Source organism: Scyliorhinus canicula, chromosome 8, assembly GCF_902713615.1.
Source record: "Scyliorhinus canicula chromosome 8, sScyCan1.1, whole genome shotgun sequence".
Taxonomy (NCBI): domain Eukaryota; kingdom Metazoa; phylum Chordata; class Chondrichthyes; order Carcharhiniformes; family Scyliorhinidae; genus Scyliorhinus; species Scyliorhinus canicula.
Genome location: NC_052153.1, coordinates 185,392,113 through 185,418,361, shown reverse-complemented (window position 1 = coordinate 185,418,361; position 26,249 = coordinate 185,392,113). Strand labels below are relative to the sequence as shown.

The window sequence follows — 26,249 nt, the reverse complement described above, 5'->3', positions numbered from 1 at the left end:
TGGCCAAATTATGGGCTGATTGGTCTTATTTCCAAATTGGAGCCATGGCTGACCCAATGACTGGATCTGAAGATTGTGTATAAACTGGAATGTCATCCATTAAAAGTGTTCTTCAAATTCGGGGGCGCAACCCGTGGGCGGGTGTCGGGGGGGGTCGCGGAGCTTTCCTTCGCGGCACTCCCGATCGCGCAAATCCCCGTGCAGCGGCCGGCTTTTCATGACGCCGGCTGCAAGCGGCCTTTAAACTGTCCGTGAACATGTAAAAAAAAATAATCGGCACACATGCACAGTGCCGCCGCTATTTTTAAAAAACGGTCGCAGCTTTTTGTTTTACAAGTTGGGTTATTCATTTATTTTATTCATCTAATTTTTATTTTTTCATTTATTTTGTTCATTTTTTTTTACAAGTTCAGGGGGGGTTTTATTTGATAAAATTGTACAGGAAGAAAATGCAGAATTTTGGACAGATGGAGACTCCATACTTTCCAACACCGGAAGGCTTCACCTTCATCCAACAGGTTCCATTAGAGGAGCGTATACGAGGGCCAAAGGGACCCAAAACCATTTCCTCCATTTTTATCAGCAGCACACAAGGTAAGAGTAAATGGTGGGCCGCTCAGGTCGGCTGGCGTGGGTCGTGAAGGTCGGCCGGTTGGCTAAAATGGGTCCCCGGAAAAAAAGTTTGAAGAACACTGCATTAAAACAATGTGACAATTTGCATCCCACAGCCAAAACCTCAACAATAACAGTATAACTGGGATATTAGAGTTAAATAATAGGCTGCTACACCTCAAAATAGCAACAGTGACGAAAATTCAAATGTAATTCTTGTAATAATAATGTTTTATGAATTGTGACAAGTAGGGCTGAAAGTTCCACTTCTAAGCTCCTACGTCTTATGGTCTAAATTGCAGATACACAAAGGGTGTCTCTCCTCGCTTGCGAATCTTTAATCCAGGTCGGTCTCAGGATAAGAGACTTTAGGTCAGAGAAGGAGAGATTGTCTTTCACTCAGAGGTTAGTGAACCGTTGAAATTCTCATGTCAATGAGGATTATGACCACACAATAATAATCTTATAATCTTTATTAGTGTCACAAGTAGTCTTACATTAACACTGCAATGAAGTTACTGTGAAAATCCCCTAGTCCCCACATTCCGACGCCTGTTCGGGTACACTGAGGGAGAATTCAGAATGTCCAATTCACCTAACAGCATGTCTTTCAGGACTCATGGGATCAAACCGGAGCACCCGGATTGGCTGCAAAGCATTTAGGGACGTCCAAGATGTGAAATTGCTATATAGATGTAAAGTCTTCCACAAACTCAGCTTGTGGATGGACAGGATAAAGCAGCTGGAGGAGTTTAAACCCTGGTAACACATGGAGGTGCATCTTAGATGAAAAAGGTCCCATTTGAAGGCATATGGGTTCGATTCAATGCCTTTCCCGACAGACATGTCGCACTCGCTCGATACAGCAAGGGTCAAGGACACTATTCTGAGACACGGCCGCATTAAACAGAAAATAAAAAAGTCTGGATATCTTGTGTATAAATGGTCTATTATCAGTCAATTTAAGATTTATCATTTGCTTCCAGTAATTTTTTTCAAAATGAAAATACTAAAATTATGCAAATAACAAAAATCTTAGCATAGTATTAAAATTAGGACTAATTAAAATGGTCTTATTTCGGATATCAAAGGAAAAAAAATCTGGCAATTAGAGAAACTGTAATAATATTTTTGTTCACCTATTTCTCAATTCTTGTTCTTGTACTTTGACAAGACAGATACTGCAAAAAGTAAAATAAAGGCACTGTGCCCGAAACATATTCATTCCTGTATTACTAAATTCCCTGCTCACATGACTCACTATTCTGCTCACCTTCAGTTTAGAATGGTTTCATTTATTTTTTGGGTCAGTTAGCTCAGTTGGCTAGATTGTGATGCAGAATGGTCTCCCTACCTTGTCCGATGCTTGAATAGTGCCCTTTCAGGCTATATATAATCAATAGTCTCCAATGAAGACAGATGTCGATCATTCCTCGTAGACTATGGCTAAGTTAGATTATCCTACATGACAACCACTGCACTTAAAAAAACAAATTCATTATGTCAAGATTATTAAGTTAATACAACTTAAAAAGTGCTTATACACAGCTCCAAAAGGTTACAGGACTGGACCGTTTAATTTTTAGCTATGAATGGGTGGACTATTTAACTCTGTATCAGAGCACGCTACTCACCATCATTCAGAAACCCATATTTTCACTGCCTGTCGGACTTTTATGGAACAGTGAACACAAAACGCAGCAAATGCAGATTCCAGTCGCTGGACGTCACGCAAAGTCTCTCAGCCCAATTTAAACAGGCAGAATTCGAAAGACAGGTTGTGTGGGCCAGTCTGCATATGTTACACAGTCACTCAAACACACCTCAGGTGATCAGGTCTCTTTGGTTCTATTAGGAACAGTAGTTCCCTACCTGCTGTTCTGTTGCCACATCTAATCGTGATTCTTTTCATTGGCAGCACTGCGGCTTTACTGTGTGAGCAGTTATCTTTTTCCTGGAGTCCTGATATTTTGTTAGGTTGAGAAGAGCGAGTGTCTTTTTTTTTGGGGGGGGAAAGAAAGAGGAGGGGAATTGTAAATATCAGAGGCCACTTAAAGCAAGGTCAGGAATTGCGAGACTACAATGCTTATTAAAAACTATGCCTTGAGCTACAGAGAGTAACAATGTGAGTGTCATGCCTAGGGGTTGAGATTAATTTGTTGAATATACATCATGTTCAAGAGTTTTAAGTGTTGCACCCAAAACCAGATTATCCACTTTAAAATGAATGAGATTCACCTCGAGCAAGCCAAGGAGAGATTCATTCGTTGATGGGCATAAAAACAACAATTCTACATCTATTCTGGGACTGACCAAAATTTCCTTGAGGCACGAGGTGCTCGTTCTATTGCTACACCTGCTCGGAAAGACAGATATGGTTTCACTGAACTTGTTTATCATGTACAATTGTCTGTATACCAGCAATGTAGTATATCCTTAAACTTCTCTTTCATTTAAGACAATCCTTAAAACCTGGCTCTCTGACCAAGCTTTTGGTCACGTGTTTGACTATCTCCTTATGAGGCTCTTTTTGATAACAAAGTGCCTTGTGATGTTTGAACTTCAGTTGTTCACATTAACCTGAACTTCTGTCCTAGGGTTTATCCTCCTCTCCACTTGACTCTTTCCCTTCACGATTCCCCCTGAAGTCCAGTACCACACATGCCAGAGGCTTCAGATACCTCACCAAGGAGCCATTATTTAAGGCAAATGGTAACTCTGCAGATTACGTGACCATGAAACATCACAGCTGAGCCCAAAACTTGCACTCACCAAATACACTCCCTGCAAGGAAGACATGCGAGGAAAAAAAAACATCAGCTATTGATTGATTTATTGTCACATGTACCGAAGTACCGTGAAAAGTATTTTCCTGCGGCTAAGGGACCATACACAGTATGGAAAAAAAAATCCAAAAGGAGATTGACAAATAGTACATCGACAAATAGTGATTGGTTACAGCGCAGAACAAGGGCCAAACAAAGCAAATACATGAGCAAGAACAGCAAAGGACATTGTGAATAGTATTCTTACAGGGAACAGATCAGTCCGAGGGAGAGTCTCGTAGTTGTGGGGAAGAAGATGTTCCTATGTCTGGATGAGCGGGTCTTCAGACTTCTGAATCTTCGGATGGATCTGGAAGAGGGCAAAGCCTGGATGGGAGGTTTCTCTGACAATGCTGTCTGCCTTCCTTCTTGATCATGGTTGCGCCCCTGCCAGGTAAGTATTGCTGTCTGCCTTCCTGAGGCAGCGGGAGGTGCAGACAGAATCAATGGCAAGGTTGTGTGATGCGTTGGGATGAGATCACCACACACTGTAGTTTCTTGCGATCTTGTGCCACACAGTTGCCATACCAAGCTGTAATGCGGCTATGAATCAGTGGGCAGCATGAAAATGAAATGAAATGAAATGAAAAATGAAAATCGCTTGTCACGAGTAGGCTTCAATGAAGTTACTGTGAAAAGCCCCTAGTCGCCACACTCTGGCACCTGTTCGGTGAGGTTGGTACGGGAATTGAACCGTGCTGCTGACCTGCCTTGGTCAGCTTTGAAAGCCAGCTAATTAGCCCAGTGTGCTAAACCAGACCCATGCGTGGTCAGAAGGTTGTGGGTTTATCCCTCTCCAGGATCTTGAGCACATAATCTAGGCTCACTCCAGTACAGCACCGTGATGTGGTACGGTGCCGTCTCTTGGATGTGGCATAAACCAAGGCACTGTCTGCCCTCTCAAATGGATGTAACTGATCCCATGGCAACATTTGAACCTGGCGGCCACCATTTAACCTGGTGTTGTAAGGCTGCTTACTGTAACATTTGAAGAGTAAGGGACTTTCCCACTGTGTTAAGAGCCACATTTATCCCTCAACTAATACCTAACTTGCAACCAAGTGCCATGGATCTTTTATGTCCACCTGAGGAAACAGATAGGGCCTTGAATGACAACACCTCTGGCAGTGCAGTACTCCCAGTGTTGCACTCGAGCACTGAAGTCTCTGGAATGGGCCCATAACCTTCTGACTCGAGGCAATTACTACCAATGTGAGCCACGATTGACATCAGCCATTGTTCTTGTGGGAGTTTGCAGTGCAGAAATTGGCTGTCGGCAGTCATACAGTGACCATACTGAAAGTAGTTAATTGGCTGTTAAGTGGTTTGGGACTTCAGGAGATTGTGAAAGCAACATAAATGCAAGTTTTTTTTATCTGAGCAGCTGTCGAAGACGATCTCGGGAGTTATTTGCTGGATGTATTGCACTATGGTTGTATTTAACAATAATGAATTGAGAGAGATAATTATAAGCATTTGCCACGCTGGATATTGGCTTTCATACTTTTCTTCCCTTCCAAATAGAATACTCCAGCTGGGGTATGGGTCATGGCAGGCCTCCACAGACACACATTCTCTAAGTGTGCTTGAATAGTGGTCACAAGTAGAAACTTTCACTATGTTTTCTTCCCTCCTTCATTAGGTCATTAAGGTCAACCGTGCTATCGGCACGGAGATCAGCTAACCAAACATTGATTAAACCAGGGCCATATCTGACCTGCACCAGCTCAGTAGATTGTCATCCACAAACCTAAGTCATCAAGAGAGCTCTGGAAGTAAATCTTTAATAGTCATTATCGGTATTGAATGCAAAATGCAATCTTTGTTTGTTATAGACGGTGAAACACAAGTCATGCAATACATGCCAGACAATATGGAAATGGAATTCAGGTTTAAAAAAATGTGCAAAATGTTTAATGTATAAAAGATTCTTTATTTCTAATTATTAGAAAGATATAATACATTTGTATGAACTTTGTACTTTGAAGTACTGTACAAGAAATTGCACCTACATTGCAACTTAAAAGTCTACTCGCAGGTTAGTGTTCTGCAGCTTGGGGTCAGTGGAAAAGAGTCCTGCACAACAGGTCACCCACCAGCCCTCGTGCAAGTGAAAATATCCGGTTAGAAATATAATAGATTTCATAATCCATTCAATTTCAACATTGTGACACTTGATGGTCGGGCTTCCAGGGGAGTACTTTGGTCGGCGAATTCTGTTAAATATGCATACCTTTCGTCAGCAGCTAGACCCATAAATACACTTCAGAAACTTTCCAAAAAATAAAGGCAACACAGAATATAATCCTGGGGGAGAAAAGACAAAAATCAAGCCACTTTCTTGTGCCGCATACCATGCAGACTCATATATGCTGCACTGTAACTTCCGAGTGGAGTGGCTGAACTTGCATCCATACGACTAGTGGCCAAGAGTTCCACCATCAAAAGACGGCTTTCACCTCATATATAAAATAAATTCTGTAACGTAGACATATCCTGAGTGACTGATTTTATTCGTCATTGTCTGAAAAATAAAGAATATGGTAAAAATGACTTTTGAAGCAAAATGTTTTTAAAAAAAATAAATTTAAGAGTACCCAATTCTTTTTTTCCCCAATTAAAGGGCAATTTAGCATGACCAATTCACCTACCCTGCACATCTTTTTGTGTTGTGGGGGTGAAACCCATGCAGACACGGGGAGAACGTGCAAACTCCACACGGACATTGACGCGGGATCGAACCCGAGTCCCCGGTGCCGTGAGGCAGCAGTGCTAACCACTGCGCCACCATGCTGCCCCCAAAAGTACAATCGTACAATCATACAATCGCTACAACTTTTGTTAGCTGAAAAATCTTTTGTTGAAAGAACTGCATTGTAATTCTCCAAGGATATGCATCCTCTAATTATAAGTTACCTCATCCTATGATTTATGCAGCGCCATCGCTACATATCAACTTTAATTTAAAAGATTAAGTTGATGCAAAAATGTAGTCCATAATAGCACGGATATGTATTGTAACAACATCTTGCATTTTAAGCAGTAATTAAAGTAATACAGCTTAACCTCAACACCTGATCCAGATCATTACAGGCATCAAAACAACTAGTAAAGAGGCATTTACACCCTTGCTTCCCAACTAATAATACAAAAATCAGGAAGGTCATCACAAATCAAGCTAAACAGGATTACTGCAGCTACTCTATTCAGATCTGGAGCCAGTCTGTCGCTCTAAACTTATATAATGTCTGATTGGCATCTTGATTCTTATACCCAGCCTGCAAGCTCACTCTCTTCCACATGGCTTCTTGCAACGATTAGTACTGGAAATGTCTAGAGTGTGCAGGCAGACATGCCACCCCCCCCCCCCCCCACACCCACTCACCCCCCGGCCTCCATGGTCTTCTCCACCGACCTTGTGTCTCTTGACAAATCCTCCATTCCAATGTTCGCAGGCGCCCCTGCAACACGCTCCATCATTCAGCCTTCCCCTAGCCTGACACTCCGACCATCAATAGTTTTGGCTCATTACCTTCCTTCTTCCAAGACTCTGCAAAAGACCTTTCCCTTTCATTGTGCATTTACCCCTTCCTTCCATCACCCTATTCAGAATCCACTTGCTGTCCATGGACTTGAGAAGCTTTCCAAGATGCGTCTGCACATAATGAGTGCCCTGGAAATGTAACTTATTGTTAATGCACACCATTCATCTCTCAACCAGCATCAATTAATCTGATCATCTGCTCATTATCACATTGCTGTGTGTGGGACCTCACCGTGTGCAAATTGGCTGCCACATTTCCTACAACAGTATCTACACTTTCAAATACGACTTCATTAGCTATAAATAGCACTATGCTAATACAAGTACTTTTTTGTTGGGGGTAGTATTAGTAAAACATTGGAAATTATGTAACATCTTAATTTTAACTATCCAATAATGTCTACATGGAGTGGCACGAATTTAATTTGTTTTTGAAACTAATCCCAAATAATATTCCTCACCTTCACTTTAACCAGCTTGTCCCTCACATTGTAAATGATCTCCTGTACATCCCTCTGAAATGGGATAAAGCAGCAGAGCAGCATGTTTGATGTGATCGTACTTCCAATAAATTTACGCTGACGAAGCTCAATCTTTAGCAGATGCTTATTTTGGCTCCAATAATATTGCTTTTTAGTCACTAAATATGCCAATTGCAGAATAAATTTTTGTGGTCTCACTATCCTACAGCGTTCTTTGAACTATTTTTGGCTGAATCAGTTCAGTATTACAAACCAACTGCATACAATGTTCCCCATTAAAATGCTAATCTTCAACAGACACCAAAATGTCTCATTAAGAAACATGCTTCCCAATGTCTAATTCCATTAATGTAATTGCCCTTTACTTGCTAGAGCTTTGTGATAATGAGTGGATGCTGGAAATCTGATCGAAAAGCAGAAAATGCTGGAAACACTCAGCAGGTCATGGCAGCATCTGTGGAGAGAGAAACAGAGTTAATGTTTCAGGCCTGTGACCTTTCATCAGAACTGGGAACGGTCGAAATATAATAGGTTTTGAGCAAGGGATGGGTGGGAAAAGGGCAAAAGGAAGGTCTGTGACAGGTTGGAAGACAGAAGAGATCAAGTGACAGAAGCGTTAGTCTTCCGGGGCCAAAGAGAATGGTGACAAAGAGCAAGAAAAGAAACAAAAGATCAAAAGATGTGCCTGGAGCTGGTGTGTTGCTGACAGCAAGCAAAGAAAAGAGCAAAACTGAAACATGTAAGAAACCAAAATGGGCACTTTTCCCAGTTCTTTTGAAAGAAACAGGACTGAAACGTGAACTCTGTTTCACTTGACAGATGATACCATAACTTGAGTATTTCCAGCATTTTCTGATAAGGGAAGATGGACTAAGAGCGGAGGAAGCAGATTTGAGGGGATGCTTGAAAGAGCAATGGAAGTAAGAAGGCAGAGACACCATTGGCGAGTGTGTTGAAAGAGTCCAAAACTAAGGGATATAACTGCAAGATCATTTATCCTCTTTGTGATTGATAGAATGACATACCAGTAACAGCTATCAAATAATTTAGCCAAAATGGTCTATACCAGCATCGACATGAGCATACTCCCATCCCATCAGCATATTTTTATACTTATTTCCTTGCCAGGTACTGCCATTGGCAGAGACAGTGGTGTAGCGGTAATGTAGTAGTCTGCACTGAGAAATCCAGAGACCAACGTTAATGCTCTCCAGACACGGGTTTAAATCCCCCTGCACGGTAGCAGTGGTTACACAGTTGCTTCATGACTCCAGGGTCTCCGGTTCGATTCCCGGCTTGGGTCACTGTCTGTGTTGAGTCTGCAAGTTCTCCCAGTGACTGCGTGGGTTTCCACCGGGTGCCTCCCACAATCCAAAGATGTGCAGGCAAGGCTGATTGGCCATGCTCACTTGCCCCTTAAGTGTCCAAAAAGGTTAGGTGGGATTACTGGGTTATGGGCATAGGTTGGAAGTGTGGGGCTAAAGTAAGGTGCTCCTTCCAAGGGCCGGTGCAGACCCGTTGGGCCAAATTGCCTCCTTCTGCACTGTAAATTCTATGATTCTAGGGTTCACGGCTGCTGGTGGAATTTAAATTTGATTAATAAAATCTGGAATATAAAGGTCTCAAATGGAGATCTATGAAACCATCATCGATGATCATGAAACACTATCTGGTTCACTAATGTCCTTTAATGGTATGGTCTACACGTGATCCCAGACCCACAGTAATGTGGCCGACTCTCAACTCCCTCTGAAATGACCTAATACGCCCAAGGGCATTTGAGCTAGGAATCAAATGCTGGCAAGCATCGTCCACATCCCATCAAAAAGAGTTAAATAAATTTAAGCTCTTAAATTCATTCATACTATTGACCTCAATCGCTCCATTTGATAGCTAGCTCCACATTCTTTTAAAAAATAAATTCAGAGTACCCAATTCATTTTTTCCAATTAAGGGGCAATTTAGCGTGGCCAATCCACCTAACCTGCACATCTTTGGGTTGTGGGGGCCAAACCCACGCAAACACGGGAGAATGTTCAAACTCCACGCAGACAGTGACCCAGAGCCAGGATCGAACTTGGGACCTCGGTGCCGTGAGGCTGCAGGGCTAACTCAGTGCGCCACCATGCTGCCCTAGCTCCACATTCTTACCAGTCAATAGATGTTCAATCTTTAACAAAAAAGGAAAAAATAAATCTCACCTCCTACAACCTCGAAGTAACATGCTTGATTTAAACATAAAGAAATGATGGCTAGATTTGGAAAGCTAGGCTCATCTCCCTCTCTATATCGAAGGTACGGCAGATACACTGATACGAGACAATAGGAATGGGACAATTTCACTGGTTTCCCTCACCTTAAAAACCTTCTGGGGCAGCAAAACAGCAGCTTTTAGAGGAAAAAGAAAAGAGACTTCAGGCTTCCCAGTCTGGGGAGAAATTACTTAGCATGCTGATTCAAAAAAGTGATGGGGTGGCGGAGATACTTTTACAGGAAGCCATTGATTGAAACACGAGTTACGATTGTGGTTTTGTTTCATAAGATAGACAGAAGAATCCATTAATCAACCACAATTAGACAGTGCACAGAAAACAATCATGGAGAGGCTCCTTTCAGTCTCTATGGATGCTACTTTGGAATGGCCAGGGTCTGAAGGCAGCAAAACAAACACTTAGAAGGTAAAGTATGAGGAGTGCAAGGACTGAAATTTGCAGACAATCTAACAATGGGAGGTTGCTTTACTTATTTTGAACATTTCAAAGAGAAGTCTCAGTTGCCTAGAGACCAATTTCATCGATAGTTGCACAAGGCAGAGGTCAGGCATTTTGTTTTGGTGGAGGAAGAACATTCCCAACATAATTGGTGTACAGTAGAACTGTAAACAAACCAGGGATGGACAGATATCTACAATGGTAGTGGGGGAAAAGAGGAGAAATGATTTCCATTAAGTTAGTTTTTTTTTAAATCAGAGAACGTCGAATGAGGAAGGTCAAGTGGCGTGTGTATCTGTGAATAAAAATCCCAAACGCAATATACCAGTACAAACAGACAATTTAGGACATAAATTTTGTAGCAGCTTTAAACAGTAAAAAACTTGAAAGCACTTCACTGGTAGGTGTGTTATCAAAGACAATTAGGCACAAAGCCACATAAAATTATGTTAGGGCAGATGACCTAGGGCTTGTTCAAAGAGGTTGGTTTTAAGGAGCATCAGAAAGGAGGAGAGAGAAAGATTAAGCGGCAGTGGGGCTTAAGGAGGGAATTCTATGATTGGTAGGCTCCCGGGATTGGCAGGCTCCCGCTGAAAAGGGCGGGGAGGAGCTTTCGATACCTGGGAGTCCAGGTGGCTAGGAGCTGGGGGGCCCTTCAAAAGCTTAACCTTACTAGGCTGGTGGAGCAAATGGAGGAGGAGTTCAAAAGATGGGACATGTTGCCGCTGTCGCTGGCAAGCAGGGTGCAGTCCGTCAAGATGACGGTGCTCCCAAGGTTTTTGTTCCTGTTCCAGTGCCTCCCCATCCTTATCCCGAAGGCCTTTTTCAGGAGGGTCAATAGGAGTATTACGGGATTTGTATGGGCGCATGAGACTCCGAGGGTGAGAAGGGTGTTTCTGGAGCGGGGCAGGGAGGGGGGGGGGGGGGGGGGGGGGCCTGGCGTTGCCCAACCTCTGTGGGTACTACTGGGCTGCCAACGCAGCGATGGTGCGTAAGTGGGTAATGGACGGGGCAGGATGGAAGAGGATGGAGGTGGCGTCCTGCGTGGACACGAGCCTGGAGGCGCTGGTAACGGCGCCGTTGCCGCTCCCTCCAACGAGGTATACCATGAGCCCGGTGGTGGCGGCTACCCTCAAAATGTGGGGGCAATGGAGACGGCATAGGGGGGAGGTGGGGGGCTCGATGAAGTCCCCGATACGGGGGAACCACCGGTTTGTTCCAGGGAGCATTGATGGCAGGTTTCTGGGTAGGTATTAGGATAGGTTGAGAGACCTGTTTGTGGGTGGGAGGTTCGCGAGCCTGGGTGAGTTAGCGGGGAAGTTTGGGCTCCACCCGGGAAACATGTTTAGGTACATGCAGGTTAGGGCATTTGCCAGGCGGCAGGTAGAGGGGTTCCCTCTGCTTCCCCCATGTGGGCTACGGGACAGGGTGCTCTCGGGGGTGTGGGTTGGAGAGGGGAGGATCCCGGACGTGTACCACGTCATGCAGGAGGTGGATGAGGCCTCGGTGGAGGAGCTGAAGGGTAAATGGGAGGAGGAGCTGGGTGTGGAGATTAAGATGGGGACGTGGGCGGATGCCCTGGAAAGAGTGAATTCCTCCTCTTCCTGTGCGAGGCTTAGCCTCATACGGTTCAAGGTGCTGCACAGGGCCCACATGACTGGAACGAGGATGAGTAGGTTTTTCGGGGGTGATGACAGGTGTGCTAGGTGCTCGGGGAGCCCAGCGAACCACGGCCATATGTTCTGGGCATGCCCAGCGCTGGGGGAGTTTTGGAAGGGGTTAGTAAGGACGGTGTCGAGGGTGGTAGGATCCAGGGTCAAGCCAGGCTGGGGACTCACAATTTTTGGGGTTGCAGTGGAGCCGGGAGTGCAGGAGGCGAAAGAGGCCGGTGTTCTGGCCTTTGCGTCCCTAGTATCCCGGCGGAGGATCTTGCTTCAATGGAAGGATGCGAGGCCCCTGGCGTGGAGGCCTGGATCAATGATATGGCGGGGTTCATTAAATTGGAGAGGGTGAAATTTGCCCTGAGGGGATCAGTACAGGGGTTCTTTAGGCGGTGGCAGCCTTTCCTGGACTTCCTCGCAGAACGGTAGGAAAACAGGCCGGCAGCAGCAGCAACCCGGGTGGGGGGGGTTGTTGCGGGGAAAGGGAGAAATGTGTATATGTGTTTATTGAATATGCCGGGTGTTTATCTATTACTCCTTTTTGTAGTTACTGGGGGGTGGGGGGGGGGGGGGGGAGGTTGGTTTTGGGGGTTAGTGTGGTTTTCTTTTTGTTGTTGTTAATATTGTTTTCTTGTTGTTATTTTCTGTTTTTGATATGTTTTTGAAAATCTCAATAAAAAATTTTTTTTTTTTTTTAAAAAGGAGGGAACTCTAGACCTTCGTTCAAGGAGTTGAAGGCAAGATCAATGCAGGAATTATGAAAATCTATGATGCCATGAGGCTAAAATTAGAGGAGTGCAGATCTCAGAGGGTTATGGGGATGGAGGAGATTATAGATGTAGGAGGGGGAAAAGGCCATAGAGCAAACTGAAAGAACGAAAATTAAGATTAGGAGCCAAAGTAGAAGCACAGGGGTGGGTAAGTAATTGCCACTTGTTGAGAGTAAGGACACGGCCGCAGAATTTGCGATGGCCTCAATTTTATGGAGGGTTGAAGATGGGGACCTTCAGTGGTTAACACTACTGCCTCACAGAAGCAGGGTCCGAGGTTCGATTCCCAGCTTGGGTCAGTGTCTGTGCGGAGTCTGCACGTTCTCCCTGTGTTTGCGTGGGTTTCCTCCGGGAGCTCCGGTTTCCTCCCACAGTCCAAAGACGTGCAGGTTAGCTGGATTGGTCATGATCAATGCGCAAGGTTACTAGGATAGGGTGGAGGAATGGGCCTAGGTAGATGCACTTTTGGAGAATTGATGCAGACTCGAATGGCCTCCTTCTGCACTGTCGGGATTCTATGGAGTTACTGGGGAGAGAATTAAGTCGGAATAAAGTTTGCCTGAACAACAGGTAAAGGAATGAAATATAAATACATTTAAGTGTTTGTACATTATAATTCCCAAGTGCACTTCATAAAATGGGAAAAGAAACTTGCCTTCTTGATATGCTCCATCTGCCATGACCAGATGAAGAATTTTGGAATACAGGTGCTCAAACTGAGGACCCAGAAGGATTTGTACTATTGTGGTCCCTATGTCAATGTTCTCATCCTCATCTTCGTGTATTGCCTAATCCACAAAAGAAAAGGTTAGTTTATTTGAGCATCATGAGGATTAAAGGAGCTTCCAACATGAAAACATTTACTAAAAGGAACTAAAGTACTCCATAACAGCAATAGAACAGATGCACATGAGCAGCATATAATCACAAAATACAGCAGCATGGTTTCCCTATGGCTTCGATTGTACCCAATCTGTTCCCAGGTAACATGGTGGTAGGGATGTCACAGTGGCTCAGAGCCCTTGGGCACAGGGCAAAAGAAAATAATAAAATCTGATGAGGTCCAACAAGCTCTGGTGTATATCAAGCATGTGTATGCCCAGTGAAGACACTATGAAGCTCAGCTGCAATCGACCCGCCTGCTCAAAAAACCTCCAGACAATCACGTCTGGGCTTGACCCACGAAGAAAAGCAAGTTATGCCAGATACATTTGCTAAAGAGGTAAACAACTGACTCTTTTTGACCTTCGAATCTGTGGAGAGATAGAATGAGATTTTGGTCTGCAATTTTCCACAAGAAATTGGACTATCATCCTCAACCATGGCATTGACTGAAGTCACTGTACAAAACCTCAGGCTTTACTGGCAGAAACATAGAAAGTAGGTGCAGGAGTAGGCCATTCGGCCCTTCGATCCTGCACCACCATTCAATATATCACGGCTGATCATGCAAATTCAATATCCCACTCCCACTTTCTCTCAATACCCCTTGATACCTTTAGCCACAAACGCCACGTCCAGCTCCCTCTTGAATATATCCAATGAACTGGCCCAACAGCTTTCTGAGGTAGAGAATTCCACAAGTTCACAACTCTCAGAGAAGGAGTTCTTCCTCATCTCGGTCCTGAACGGCGTACCGCTTATTCTTAGGCTGTGACCCCTAATTCTGGACGTTCCCAACATTGAGAACATTCTTCCCACATCTAACCTGTCCAGTCCCATCAGGATTTTATATGTTTCTATGAGATCCTCTCTCATTCTTCTAAACTCCAGTGAGTACAAGCCCAGTCAATCTAGTCTTTCGTCATATGTCAGTCCTGCCATCCCGGGAATTAATCTGGTGAACCATCGCTGGACACCCTCAATAGCAAGAACGTCCTTCCTCAAACTCGGAGACCAAAACTGCGCACACTACTCAATATGTATTGAGAGAAGAAGGTTAAGAGGTGACTTAATAGAGGCATACAAAATGATCAGAGGGTTAGATAGGGTGGACAGTGAGAGCCTTCTCCCACGGATGGAGGTGGCTAGCACAAGGGGACATAGCCTTAAATTGAGGGGTAATAGATATAGGACAGACGTCAGAGGTAGGTTTTTTACGCAGAGTGGTGAGGCCGTGGAATGCCCTACCTGCAACAGTAGTGACCTCGCCAACATTTTTTTTAAAAAATAATTTTTATTGAGAAATTTTGATTTTATACAACAATAACGCACCTTAGTAAAATACCGAAAATAACAATAATATTAACAATCATATACATTCGCCCCATCCCCATGAACAACCCAGCATTTTAACAACAACGCAAATTAACACACTATAAAGTTACAGAATAAACACTACAATAATGCACCCCCCCCGGGTTGCTGCTGCTATTGACCCAGTTACCTATCTCTGAGCCAGGAAGTCCAGAAAAGGCTGCCATCGTTTATAGAACCCTTGTATTGATCCTCTCAGGGCAAATTTGACCTTTTCCAATTTTATAAATCCCGCCATGTCACTGATCCAGGTCTCCACGCTTGGGGGCCTTGCATCCTTCCATTGTAACAGAATCCTTCGACGGGCTACTAGGGACGCAAAGGCCAGGACACCGGCCTCTTTCGCCTCCTGCACTCCCGGCTCCACCCCAACCCCAAAAATCGCGAGTCCCCACCCTGGTTTGACCCTGGATCCAACCACCCTCGACACCGTCCCCGCCACCCCCTTCCAGAATTCTTCCAGTGCTGGGCATGCCCAGAACATATGGGCGTGGTTCGCAGGACTCCCCGAACATCTGGTGCACCTGTCCTCACCCCCGAAGAACCTACTCATCCTAGTCCCGGACATATGGGCCCGGTGCAGCACCTTAAATTGGATGAGACTAAGCCTCGCACATGAGGAGGAGGAGTTGACTCTCTCCAAGGCCTCCGCCCAAGTCCCGTCCTCTATCTGCTCCCCGAGTTCCTCCTCCCATTTAGCCTTCAGCTCCTCCACTGACGACTCCTCCACCTCCTGCATTACCTTATAGATGTCAGACACCTTCCCCTCTCCTACCCACACCCCCGAAAGCACTCTGTCCATCGTCCCCTGCGAGGGCAGCAAAGGGAATCCCTCTACCTGTCGCCTAGCAAACGCCTTTACCTGCAGGTATCTGAACATGTTCCCCTGGGGAAGGCCAAATTTATCTTCCAGTTCCCCCAGGCCCGCAAACCTCCCGCCAATAAACAGGTCCCTCAATTTGCTGATGCCCGCCCTTTGCCATCCCCTGAATCCCCCATCCATGTTCCCCGGGATGAACCGATGGTTGCCACCCAGTGGAGCCTCCATCGAGCCCCCTGTTTCCCCCCGATGCCGTCTCCACTGTCCCCAGATTCTTAGGGTCGCCGCCACCACCGGGCTCGTGGTAACCCTCTTGGGGGAGAGCGGCAACGGTGCCGTTACCATGGCACCCAGGCTTGTACCTCTACATGACGCCATCTCCATTCTTTTCCACGCCGCCCCTCCCCCCTCCATCACCCATTTACGCACCATTGACACATTGGCTGCCCAATAGTACCCCAGAAGGTTGGGCAGCGCCAGCCCGCCTCTATCCCTTCCTCGCTCCAGGAATACCCTCCTCACTCTCGGAGTCCCATGTGCCCACACAAAGCTCAGAATACTGCCGGTCACTCTCCTAAAGAAGGCCCTGGGGATAAATATGGGCAGGCACTGAAAAAGGAACAAGAACCTCGGAAGCACTGTCATTTTGACGGACTGCACCCTCCCCGCCAACGACAATGGCAGCATGTCCCACCTCCTGAACTCCTCCTCCATCTGATCTACCAGCCTGGTAAAGTTATGCTTGTGGAGAGTCCCCCAGTCCCTGGCCACTTGCACCCCCAGGTACCTAAAGCTCTCCCCTGCCCGCCTAAGCGGGAGCCTACCAATTCCTTCCTCCTGATCTCCAGGATGCACCACAAACACCTCGCTCTTGCCTAAGCTTAATTTATAACCTGAGAAGGTCCCAAACTCGGCTAGTAACTCCATCACTCCCGGCATCCCTCCCACCGGGTCCGCCACATACAGTAACAGGTCGTCGGCATACAACGACACCCTATGTTCCTCTCCACCTCGCACCAAGCCTCTCCACCTCTCTGAATCTCTCAATGCCATCGCCAGCGGCTCGATTGCCAGTGCAAACAACAAGAGGGACAAGGGGCAACCCTGCCTGGTCCCTCGGTAAAGCCGGAAGTACTCCGACCTCCTCCTATTCGTGGCCACGCACGCCATCGGGGCCTCATATAGCAGTCTTACCCATCTAATGAACCCTTCACCAAATCCAAACCTCCCCAACACCTCCCATAGGTACCCCCACTCCACTCTATCGAAGGCCTTCTCCGCATCCAGCGCCACCACTATCTCTGCCTCCCCCTCAATCGCCGGCATCATAATGACATTCAGCAACCTCCGCACATTCGTGTTCAGCTGCCTTCCCTTCACAAAACCTGTCTGGTCCTCATGCACAACCCCTGGCACACAGTCCTCTATCCTGGTGGCCAGGATTTTTGCCAGCACCTTAGCATCCACGTTGAGGAGAGATATGGGCCTGTATGACCCACACTGCTGGGGGTCCTTGTCCTTCTTTAAAATTAACGAGATCAGCGCCCCGTGACATCGTCGGGGGCAAAGTCCCCCCTTCCCACGCTTCGTTGAGTGTCCGCACCAGCAAGGGGCCCACTAGGTCCACGAACTTTTTATAAAATTCCACCGGGAACCCATCCGGCCCCGGTGCCTTCCCTGACTGCATCTGCCCGATCCCCTTAACTAGCTCCTCCAGCTCAATCGGCGCACCCAGCCCCTCCACCTTCTCCTCCTGCACCTTCGGGAAAGAAAGCCTGTCAAGGAACCTCTCCATTCCCCTCCTCTCCCCCGTTGGCTCCGACTGGTACAGTTCCCCGTAAAAGTCCTTGAAGACCTCATTCACCTCTACCCCCTTCCGCACCACATTCCCACTCTTGTCTCTCACTCCAGCAATCTCCTTAGCCGCATCCTGCTTACGGAGCTGATGAGCCAGCATCCTACTCGCCTTTTCACCATGTTCGTACACTGCCCCTTGTGCCTTCCTCCACTGTGCCTCAGCCTTTCTAGTGGTCAGCAAATCAAATTTAGCCTGCAGGCTGCGCCTCTCCCCCAACAGTCCCTCCTCTGGTGCCTCTGCATACCTCCTGTCCACCTCCAGCATCTTTCCCACCAGTCTATCCCTCTCACTCCTCTCGCTCCTCTCCCTGTGTGCCCGGATGGATATCAGCTCCCCATGAATTACTGCCTTCAGGGCTTCCCAGACCATCCCCACCTAAACCTCCCCCGTATCATTCACCTCAAGGTACCCCTCAATACTTGCCCGGACCCTCCTACACACCTCCTCCTCCGCCAACAACCCCACATCCAACCGCCACAATGGACGTTGGTCTCGCACCTCCCCCATTTCCAACTCTATCCAATGCGGAGCGTGGTCAGAGATTGCAATGGCCGAATACTCGGCCTCCTCCACTCTCGGAATCAGTCCCCTACTCACCACGAAGAAATCTATCCGAGAGTAGACCCTATGTACGTGGGAGAAGAAAGAGTACTCACGTGCCCTCGGCCTCACAAACCTCCATGGATCCACTCCACCCATCTGATCCATAAACCCTCTCAGTACCTTGGCCGCCGCCGGCCTCCTACCCGTCCTAGAGCTGGACCGATCCAGTGAAGGATCCAACACCGTATTAAAGTCCCCCCCTATGATCAGACCTCCCGCCTCCAGATCCGGGATACGTCCCAACATACGCTTCATAAAGCCCGCATCGTCCCAATTTGGGGCATACACACTAGCCAGTACCACCTTCTCTCCTTGTAGCCTGCCCCTAACCATCACATACCTACCCCCCTTATCCGCCACCACCTCCGATGCCTCAAACAACACATTTTTCCCCACCAGAATCGCCACTCCCCGGTTCCTCACATCCAACCCAGAGTGGAAAACCTGCCCCACCCATCCCTTCCTCAGGCGGACCTGGTCCGCCACCCTCAGGTGGGTCTCCTGAAGCATTGCCACATCCGCCTTTAGCCCCTTCAGGTGAGCCGGTACCCTTGACCGCTTCACCGGCCCATTCAACCCTCTCACATTCCAGGTGACCAACCGGATCAGAGGGCGTCCCGCCCCCCTCCCCCGTCGACTAGCCATAGCCCGTCGACTGCCCGCCCCAGGCCAGCATCCCCTGCTCGACCCCGTCCCCATAGCGACAACCCCTCACCTCTGTCCCCCCACCCCCCACCAGCTCCTTCTTGACCCTACCAGCAGCAACCCGGTATTCCCCTTTCCCCCCCTCCCTTCCACCCCAGGCTAGGAACCCTCCCAGCCGCGAACCGTCCTCCATTGTACTTCCGTGGGTCAGCTAACTTCTGCTGACCCCGGAAACTCCCGCCAATAGCCCGACCCCTCCCGAAGTGGGATCATCCCCCAATCTATCCCTCCTCCTGGCACCGCTCCAGCGCGGGGAAGAACCAGTTAAGGCCCCACCTCCCCCGTCACCATCTCCGCCCCCCAGCGCGGGAAACCAGAGGAAAGCCCGCGCTTTCGCCCTGCCCCACCACACCCTTCTGACGCAGCTCCCAAATATCAGCCCCCCTCCATACCCCCATTCCGACATAGAAGACAACATACCCCCCCGACTCTCCCCGCAAGATACACAGCCCAAACAATGCCCCAAGCACAAAAACAAAAACATAGCAGAACAACCCCCCCCGTAAATAACCATATCAAAATTGCAAAAGTACTAAAACAAGAAAAAAAACACAGAAGAAAAAGAGAACACAGCAACAGCCAAATCCAGCACTAATATCTTACAGCCGACCTCGCAACCCCCAACCCCTAGTTCAAGTCCAGTTTCTCCGTCCGCACGAAGGCCCACGCCTCCTCCGGGGAATCGAAATAATGGTGCCGGTCCGAATAAGTTACCCACAGGCGCGCGGGCTGCAACATTCCGAACTTTATCTTTTTTCTATAAAGCACCTCTTTCGTCCGATTAAATCCGGACCACCGCTTAGCCACCTCCGCACTCCAGTCCTGGTAGATCCGCACTACCCCATTCTCCCAATTGCTGCTCTTCACCTTCTTGGCCCAGCGCAGCACGCAGTCCCGATCACTGAACCGGTGGAACCTCACCAGCCCCGCACGCGGGGGTTCATTCTCCTTAGGCCTCCTGGCCAGTACTCTGTGTGCTCCCTCCAGCTCCAGGGGCAGATGGAGAGACCCGGCCCCCACTAGCGAACCCAGCATTACAGCCACATAGGCTGTCAGGTCCGATCCCTCCAGCCCCTCCGCAAGGCCCAAGATCCGCAGGTTTTTCCGCCTCATGCGGTGATCCAGCTCCTCGAAGCGTTCCTGCCACTTCTTGTGGAGTGCTTCGTGCCCCTCCACCTTACTCACAAGGACCACGGCCTCCTCCTCTCGTTCAATGGCCTGCGTCTGCAACTTCTTGATGGCAGCACCCTGGGTGGACTGAATCTCTGTCAGCCTTCTGTTTGTTTCCTGCAGAGAGCTCAGTACTTCGTCCTTGAATTCTTTAAAGCAGCGCAGGAGATAAGTTTGTTGTTTCTGGGCCCAGAGTCTCCACTCCTCTGGAGCTCTGTCGGTGGCCATCTTGGATCCCTTCCCCCGTTTTTTCTGAGGAGCTGCTGCTGTTTTTTCCACCTTTCCACTCCGAGTTCGAGGCATGGACTGCAGGGAAAGTCGTTCAGCACACCTTCCCCCACCGGGAGACGTCGAAAAATTTCCGTTTTGGGCTCTCAAAAGAGCCAAAAAATCTCTTTAAAACGGGAGCTCCCACATGTGTGGCTTATTGCTGCATCACTGCCACCGGAAGCCTGACCTCGCCAACATTGAGGGCATTTAAAAGTTTATTGGATAAGCATATGGATGATAATGGCATAGTGTAGGTTAGATGGCCTTTAGTTTTTGACTTCCCATGTCGGTGCAACATCGAGGGCCGAAGGGCCTGTACTGCGCTGTATCGTTCTATGTTCTATGTGACCTCACCAAGGTCCTGTATAACTGCAGCAAGACAGCCTTACTCCTATACTTAAATCCTCTTGCTATGAAGGCCACCATGCCATTAGCTTTCCCCACCGCCTGCTGTACCTGCATGCCAACCTTCAACGACTGTTCCACCATGGCACCCACGTCTCGTTGCAGTTCCTCTTTTCCTAAACTGCCACCATTCAGATAATAATCTGCCTTCCTGTTTTTGCCACCAAAGTGGATAACCTCACATTTACCCACATTATATTGCATTTGCCAAGTATTTGCCCGCTCAGCCAGCCTGTCCAAGTCACCCTGCAGCCTCTTAGCATCCTCCCCACGGCACGCACTGCCACCCAGCTTAGTGCTGTCTGCAAATTTGGAGATATTGCATGCAATTCCTTAGTCCAAATCATTAATGTATATTGTGAACAGCTGGGGTCCCAGCATTGAATCCTGCGGTGCCCACTAGTCACTGCCTGCCACTCTGAAAACGACCCGTTTATTCCCATTCTCTGTCTGCCAACCAATTCTCTATCCACGTAAATACATTACCCCCAATATCATGAGCTTTAATTTTGCTCACTAATCTCTTGTGTGAGACTTTGTCAAATGCCTTCTGAAAGTCCAGATACACAACATCCACTAGTTCACCCTTGTCTACTCTACTGGTCACATCCTCAAAAAATTCAAGAAGATTTGACAAGCATGATTTCCCTTTAATGGATCCTTGCTGACTTGGGACAGATCCTGTCCCTGCTTTCCAAAGGCTCAGTTATTTAATCATTAATAATTGACTCCAGCATTTGCCCCACTACTGATGTCAGAACGTACCTACAATAAGTCAACGATTTAACGGAAACAAGGAGCCAAAAGAGAGGGAAAAGTTAAATGCTTCCAAAATGGGGCAAAAGCAGGAACCATCACTACTCGTCCCAAATGTATCACCTGTACCTTGGGTGATTGGTTTATACAATTAAGTTGGTGAAATAACAGGAAACAACATTTCTTCGAGAAAAAAAAAACACACATTAGGAAACAGCAGAACATGAACATTTCACCCACCCTGTTAGTGTCAGCATTTGGGGGAGGCGGTGGCGCAGTGTTATTGTCACTGGACTCGTAAACCAGAAACCCAGAGTAATGCTCTAGTTATTGTCACTGGACTCGTAAACCAGAGACCCAGAGTAATGCTCTAGGGACCCAGGTTCAAATCCCATCACCGCAGATAGTGGAATTTGAATTCAATAAAAATCTGGAATTAAAAGTCTAATTTTTTTTATATAAATTTAGAGTACCCAATTATTTTTTTTCCCAATTGAGGAGAAATTAGCGTGGCCAATCCACCTAACCCGCACATCTTTGGGTTGTGGGGGCGAATCCCACACAGACATGGGGAGAATGTGCAAACTTCACACGTAGAGTGACCCAGGGCCGGGATTTGAACCCGGTCCTCAGAGCCATAGGCAGCAGTGCTAACCACTGTGTCACGTACCGCCCTTAAAAATCTAATGTTGACCATGAAACCATAGTCGATTGTTGTAAAAACCTATCTGGTTCACTAATGTCCTTTAGGGAAGGAAATCTGCCGTCCTTACCTGGTCTGGTCTACATGCGACTCCAGACCCACAGCAATGTGGTTGACTCTTAACTGCTCCTCAAGGGCAGTTGGGGATGGGCAAATAATGCTAGCACAGCCTGTGACACCCTCGTCCCATGAACAAATAAAACATTTTAAAAAAATTGTGGATAAATTTTATGAACAAAGATAAATACATTTATATGATGGAAACATTTCACGTTTCAGTGACCTTTGTCAGAACCCTTGTTAAAGTACATTTGGTCCGATTCTAATCGCACATTTCCTTTCATCATTTACTGTGACAGCTGGAAACTTTTTCCACTCACTGCAGTTTCATATTTCAATATTCACAGGGTTCGACAGCAGGAAAGCCATTATTTGGAGGGAGAGTGCAAATACTCAAGGCTGCTAATTAACACGATATTAAGCATTCTTTCTTTTAAAACAAAAGATTACGGATAAACATATGAACATTGATTATTACTGGGTCAAAATCCTGTCCCTCCGTAACTAAAGGAATTGTAGCAATACCATTCCAACACTGACCATAGTGGTTCAACAAGGTTCATCTCCAACACAACATATTCAACAGCAATGAGAAACTGATAACAATTAGTATTGATACTCACGTTCCGTGATATTTAATATAAATCTTTAGACTGTTTAAAACACAGTGGGAGGCAGGAACCTCTGGTTTAAAATTCTATACACTTCATTAGGAACTAAAAAAAAGTATTCCTTATTTTTTATTAGACTCTTGGATATAATCAATATTTAAGCTAACATTTTGTGCACAGCAGGTCATTTAGAAAGGCATATGTTTAAATTAGGGTGATACATAACATCGTCATTTTCAATGAAACTGTGCGCCGAATATCAATTTCGGACAATTAACAGAAGGGAATATTTACCTGAAGGCATTGTGAATATACCAATGAAATGAAATGAAATGATAGCTGCCTTCAGCGATTCCATGGCACTATTTGGCCCATGCTGACTTGAGAGCTTTCTAATTCATCCCACTTGCCAGTCAATCTTGAACAAGAGCTCATAGCCTTGGTTTGCTCCTCTTGCTCCCCGTGGGAGGCCGGGAATATTTCCAGTGCCCCGAACCAATGTGCGTGCAGGAAGTGTCTCCAGCTACAGTTCCTGGAAGCCTGGGTATTGGTGCTGGAGCGGCGACTGGGGACACTGTGGAACATCTGCGATGCAGAGAGTGTCTCACTGCAGGCTCAGACTTCAAGCAGGCAGGAAGGGAAGGGGTGACCACCAGGCAGAGCAAGAAAGTTAGGCAAGCAATGGAGGCATCTCCTGCGGCCATTCACCCGCAAAAGACATACTGCTTTGGATACTGTTGAAGGGAATGACCTTTCCAAGGAAAGCATCAATAGCCAAATTTGTTGCACCACAGTTGGTTCTGCTGCACAGGGGAGTAGTTAAAAAGTGTGGGAATGTAATAGTTATAAGGGATGCAATGCCGGCCCCGGATCACTGTCCGTATAGAGTTTGCACATTATCCCCATGTCTGCATGGGTCTCATCCCCACAACCCAAAGATGTGCAGGGTAGATGGATTGGCCACGCTAAATTGCCCCTTAATTTGAAAAATCTTGAAAAAGAAAAAAACATCGGTCGAGCGAAACAAGTCAGTAAATAGCGAGAGGCGCCAAAAATGAGAACCGCGCCAGGCGCCAAAAAGTTTGTGATGCAACCAGACCGTTCCTGTTGATGTAGGGGTGATAGCCTAGCATCCCATTAGGCCAGTGACGCAGACACGCAGCAGTCAACATCCAAACAACCAGGGACACAGCTCCAGGAACTTATCCACGGCTGGAGGTGAGGTGAGTGCAACGGGAAGGGGACCAGCGCCAAGTCCAGGTGATATTATGAGCAGGTGTCCAGGGTATAGGGTTTGGGATCCGGTGAGGGGAGCCCGCTGCTGCCAGGTGTGTGTTCCGGGTGGGGGGATCAATTGGGCAATGGAGGGTCCGGAGTGGGAGCCACCGCTGTTTGTCAGTCAAACACCTTCGCACAATGTCTTACAGATATTGAACGCTATGGATGGTACTTTGGACCCCGCAGAACTTACTCCTAGTGGTGCAGTTGCTAGGCTGAACAGCCAGACACCGGAGACACGGCAGCAGCAGCATCTGCAGATGCTCGTGACGGCAGACCATGAGCAGGGACCCAACCCATACCTTGAGGACCTGGCCGCCAATCAGGCCAGCAGAGAACCAGGAGGGGGAGGCCTGCAACGGCCCAGGATGTACAGGCGTCACTAGTCATTTGAACAGATGCCGGATAGCACATGCCATAGGAGGCTCTGCCTCAACAAGGAGACGGTGCGGCACCTGTGCCATGTTCTCACGGACTTGACACCACATGGAGGAGGAGGACACCAACTCCCACTGGCTGTCAAGGTCACTGCAGCCCTGAACTTTTACGCCTCGGGATCATTCTAGGGCTTGAGCAGGGACCTGTGTGGCATTTTGCATCTGACAGGTAACGGATGACCTATTTGCCTGGCAGAAAACTATATCAACTGTGACATGGACCAAGCCCAATAGGATGTCCGGGCAGCAGGATTCTCCATCGTCGGGATGCCCAAGGTCCATGGGCTGACAGACTGCACGCATGTCTTCTTGTGCTCACCGGGCCATGTGGGAGTGCTCTATATCAACAGGAAGGGGTTCCACTCCCTGAACATACAGTTCGTGTGCGACCACCACACGAAGATCATGCACGTTGTGCACGCTTCCCCAGAGTGTCCACGACAGCTACATCCTGGGGCTGTCGGTCATCCCCGGCATCGAGGACCACCCCTGGATGGCAGTTGGCTCTTGGGGAATAAGGGGCACCCGCTGAGGACCTGGCTAATGACCCCAGTATGGGGCCAAAGCAGAGACCAGATACAACGAGGTCCATGTGGCCACCCAGGCTGTCATTCAGTGGTGCATTAGACTGCTCAAAATGCAATGCCGATGCTTTGACTGCTCTGGTGGTGCCCTGCAGTCCACCGCCCGGAGAGGCGCCCGCTTTGCGGTTGGTCTGCTGTGATCTCTACAACCTGGCAGAGAAGCGGGGCGACGAGCTGGAGGTTGGGGACGAGGGACATGTGGCCACCTCCGAGGAGGAGGGTGATGAGGCAGCGTCAGACCAGTAGGGGCTGGAGGACGATCCCAGCGAGGAACCAGAGGGCCAGCTGGTGGCTGCAGGACAAGCGGCAGCAACAAAGGTTCGGTATGACCATAAGACATAGAAGCAGAATTAGGCCACTTGGCCCATCAAAACTGCTCCGCCATTCAAACACGGATGATATTTTCTCATCCTCATTCTCCTGCCTTCTCCCCATGCCTCGAGGGCCGGGGAGGCATTCATATTCACCTGCTTCACATAGGATGTGGCCTGGTCCGTCGTTGACACCTTGCTCACCCCCATCTCCCAGCGCCGGTGTCACATCACTCTCGGGTGCCAGGACTGTGTCTGCACAGTCAGCAGGTCACTGTCGAGGTTGGGGGGAGGGTTGATGATAACCTTCTGTGAGCTGAGCGCCAGTACTCCTCATCTATGCCAGTCTGACCCCTGCCTTTCTGCTGAGTGCTCGCTCACACCCATCACCTGTACACTGTGTGCCAGGGATTTGGGCGGGGGCGCATGCCTGGAGAGATGGGCTACGGGTTCAGAAGAAAGCGGCAACATGATGCGTCACACTCATTGTGCTCAAGGTTGTTTAATGTGTCACATGTGTCAGTCCCCTACTCCACCCTCCCCACCCACCGTGATCCTCGATGTGTTTGGCCCTCCTAGCTCCACCACGATATCTAGATATCTCCCCAGGATGCACATTGGAGGTGGAGGCAACAAGCTGCTAACCTTGTCCGTGGCCTTCGATGGCCTTGGTGGGCGTCCTCTTCTGCCAGAGTACCTCGCCGCACTTGTCGACAGCTGTGCCATCTTGTCCCGTATGCCAACAGACGCGGCCTCATCAGAGCGGTGAAACTCGGAGGGAGCTGGTGCCCACTATCCCCACTCCATGTGCCAGGTC

General features: G+C 47.8%; 1 protein-coding gene across 9 annotated transcripts in view; it reads right to left on the bottom strand.

The window, feature by feature from the left end:
* Positions 1-5,349: 5,349 nt before the first annotated feature.
* The window catches only part of nek1 (NIMA-related kinase 1), a 211,131-nt gene continuing 190,231 nt past the window's right edge, over positions 5,350-26,249 (bottom strand). For 7 of the 9 annotated variants that reach the window (XM_038805820.1, XM_038805815.1, XM_038805821.1 and 4 more), the window contains 3 exons: positions 13,261-13,393; positions 9,820-9,851; positions 5,350-5,961 (listed from right to left, as the gene is read on the bottom strand). In XM_038805820.1, the coding sequence (XP_038661748.1) occupies positions 5,893-5,961; positions 9,820-9,851; positions 13,261-13,393 (234 nt within the window). In that variant the 3' untranslated portion in view covers positions 5,350-5,892. The remainder of the gene's footprint in view (positions 5,962-9,819; positions 9,852-13,260; positions 13,394-26,249) is intronic. The other 2 variants (XM_038805825.1, XM_038805824.1) reach the window with 2 other exon arrangements.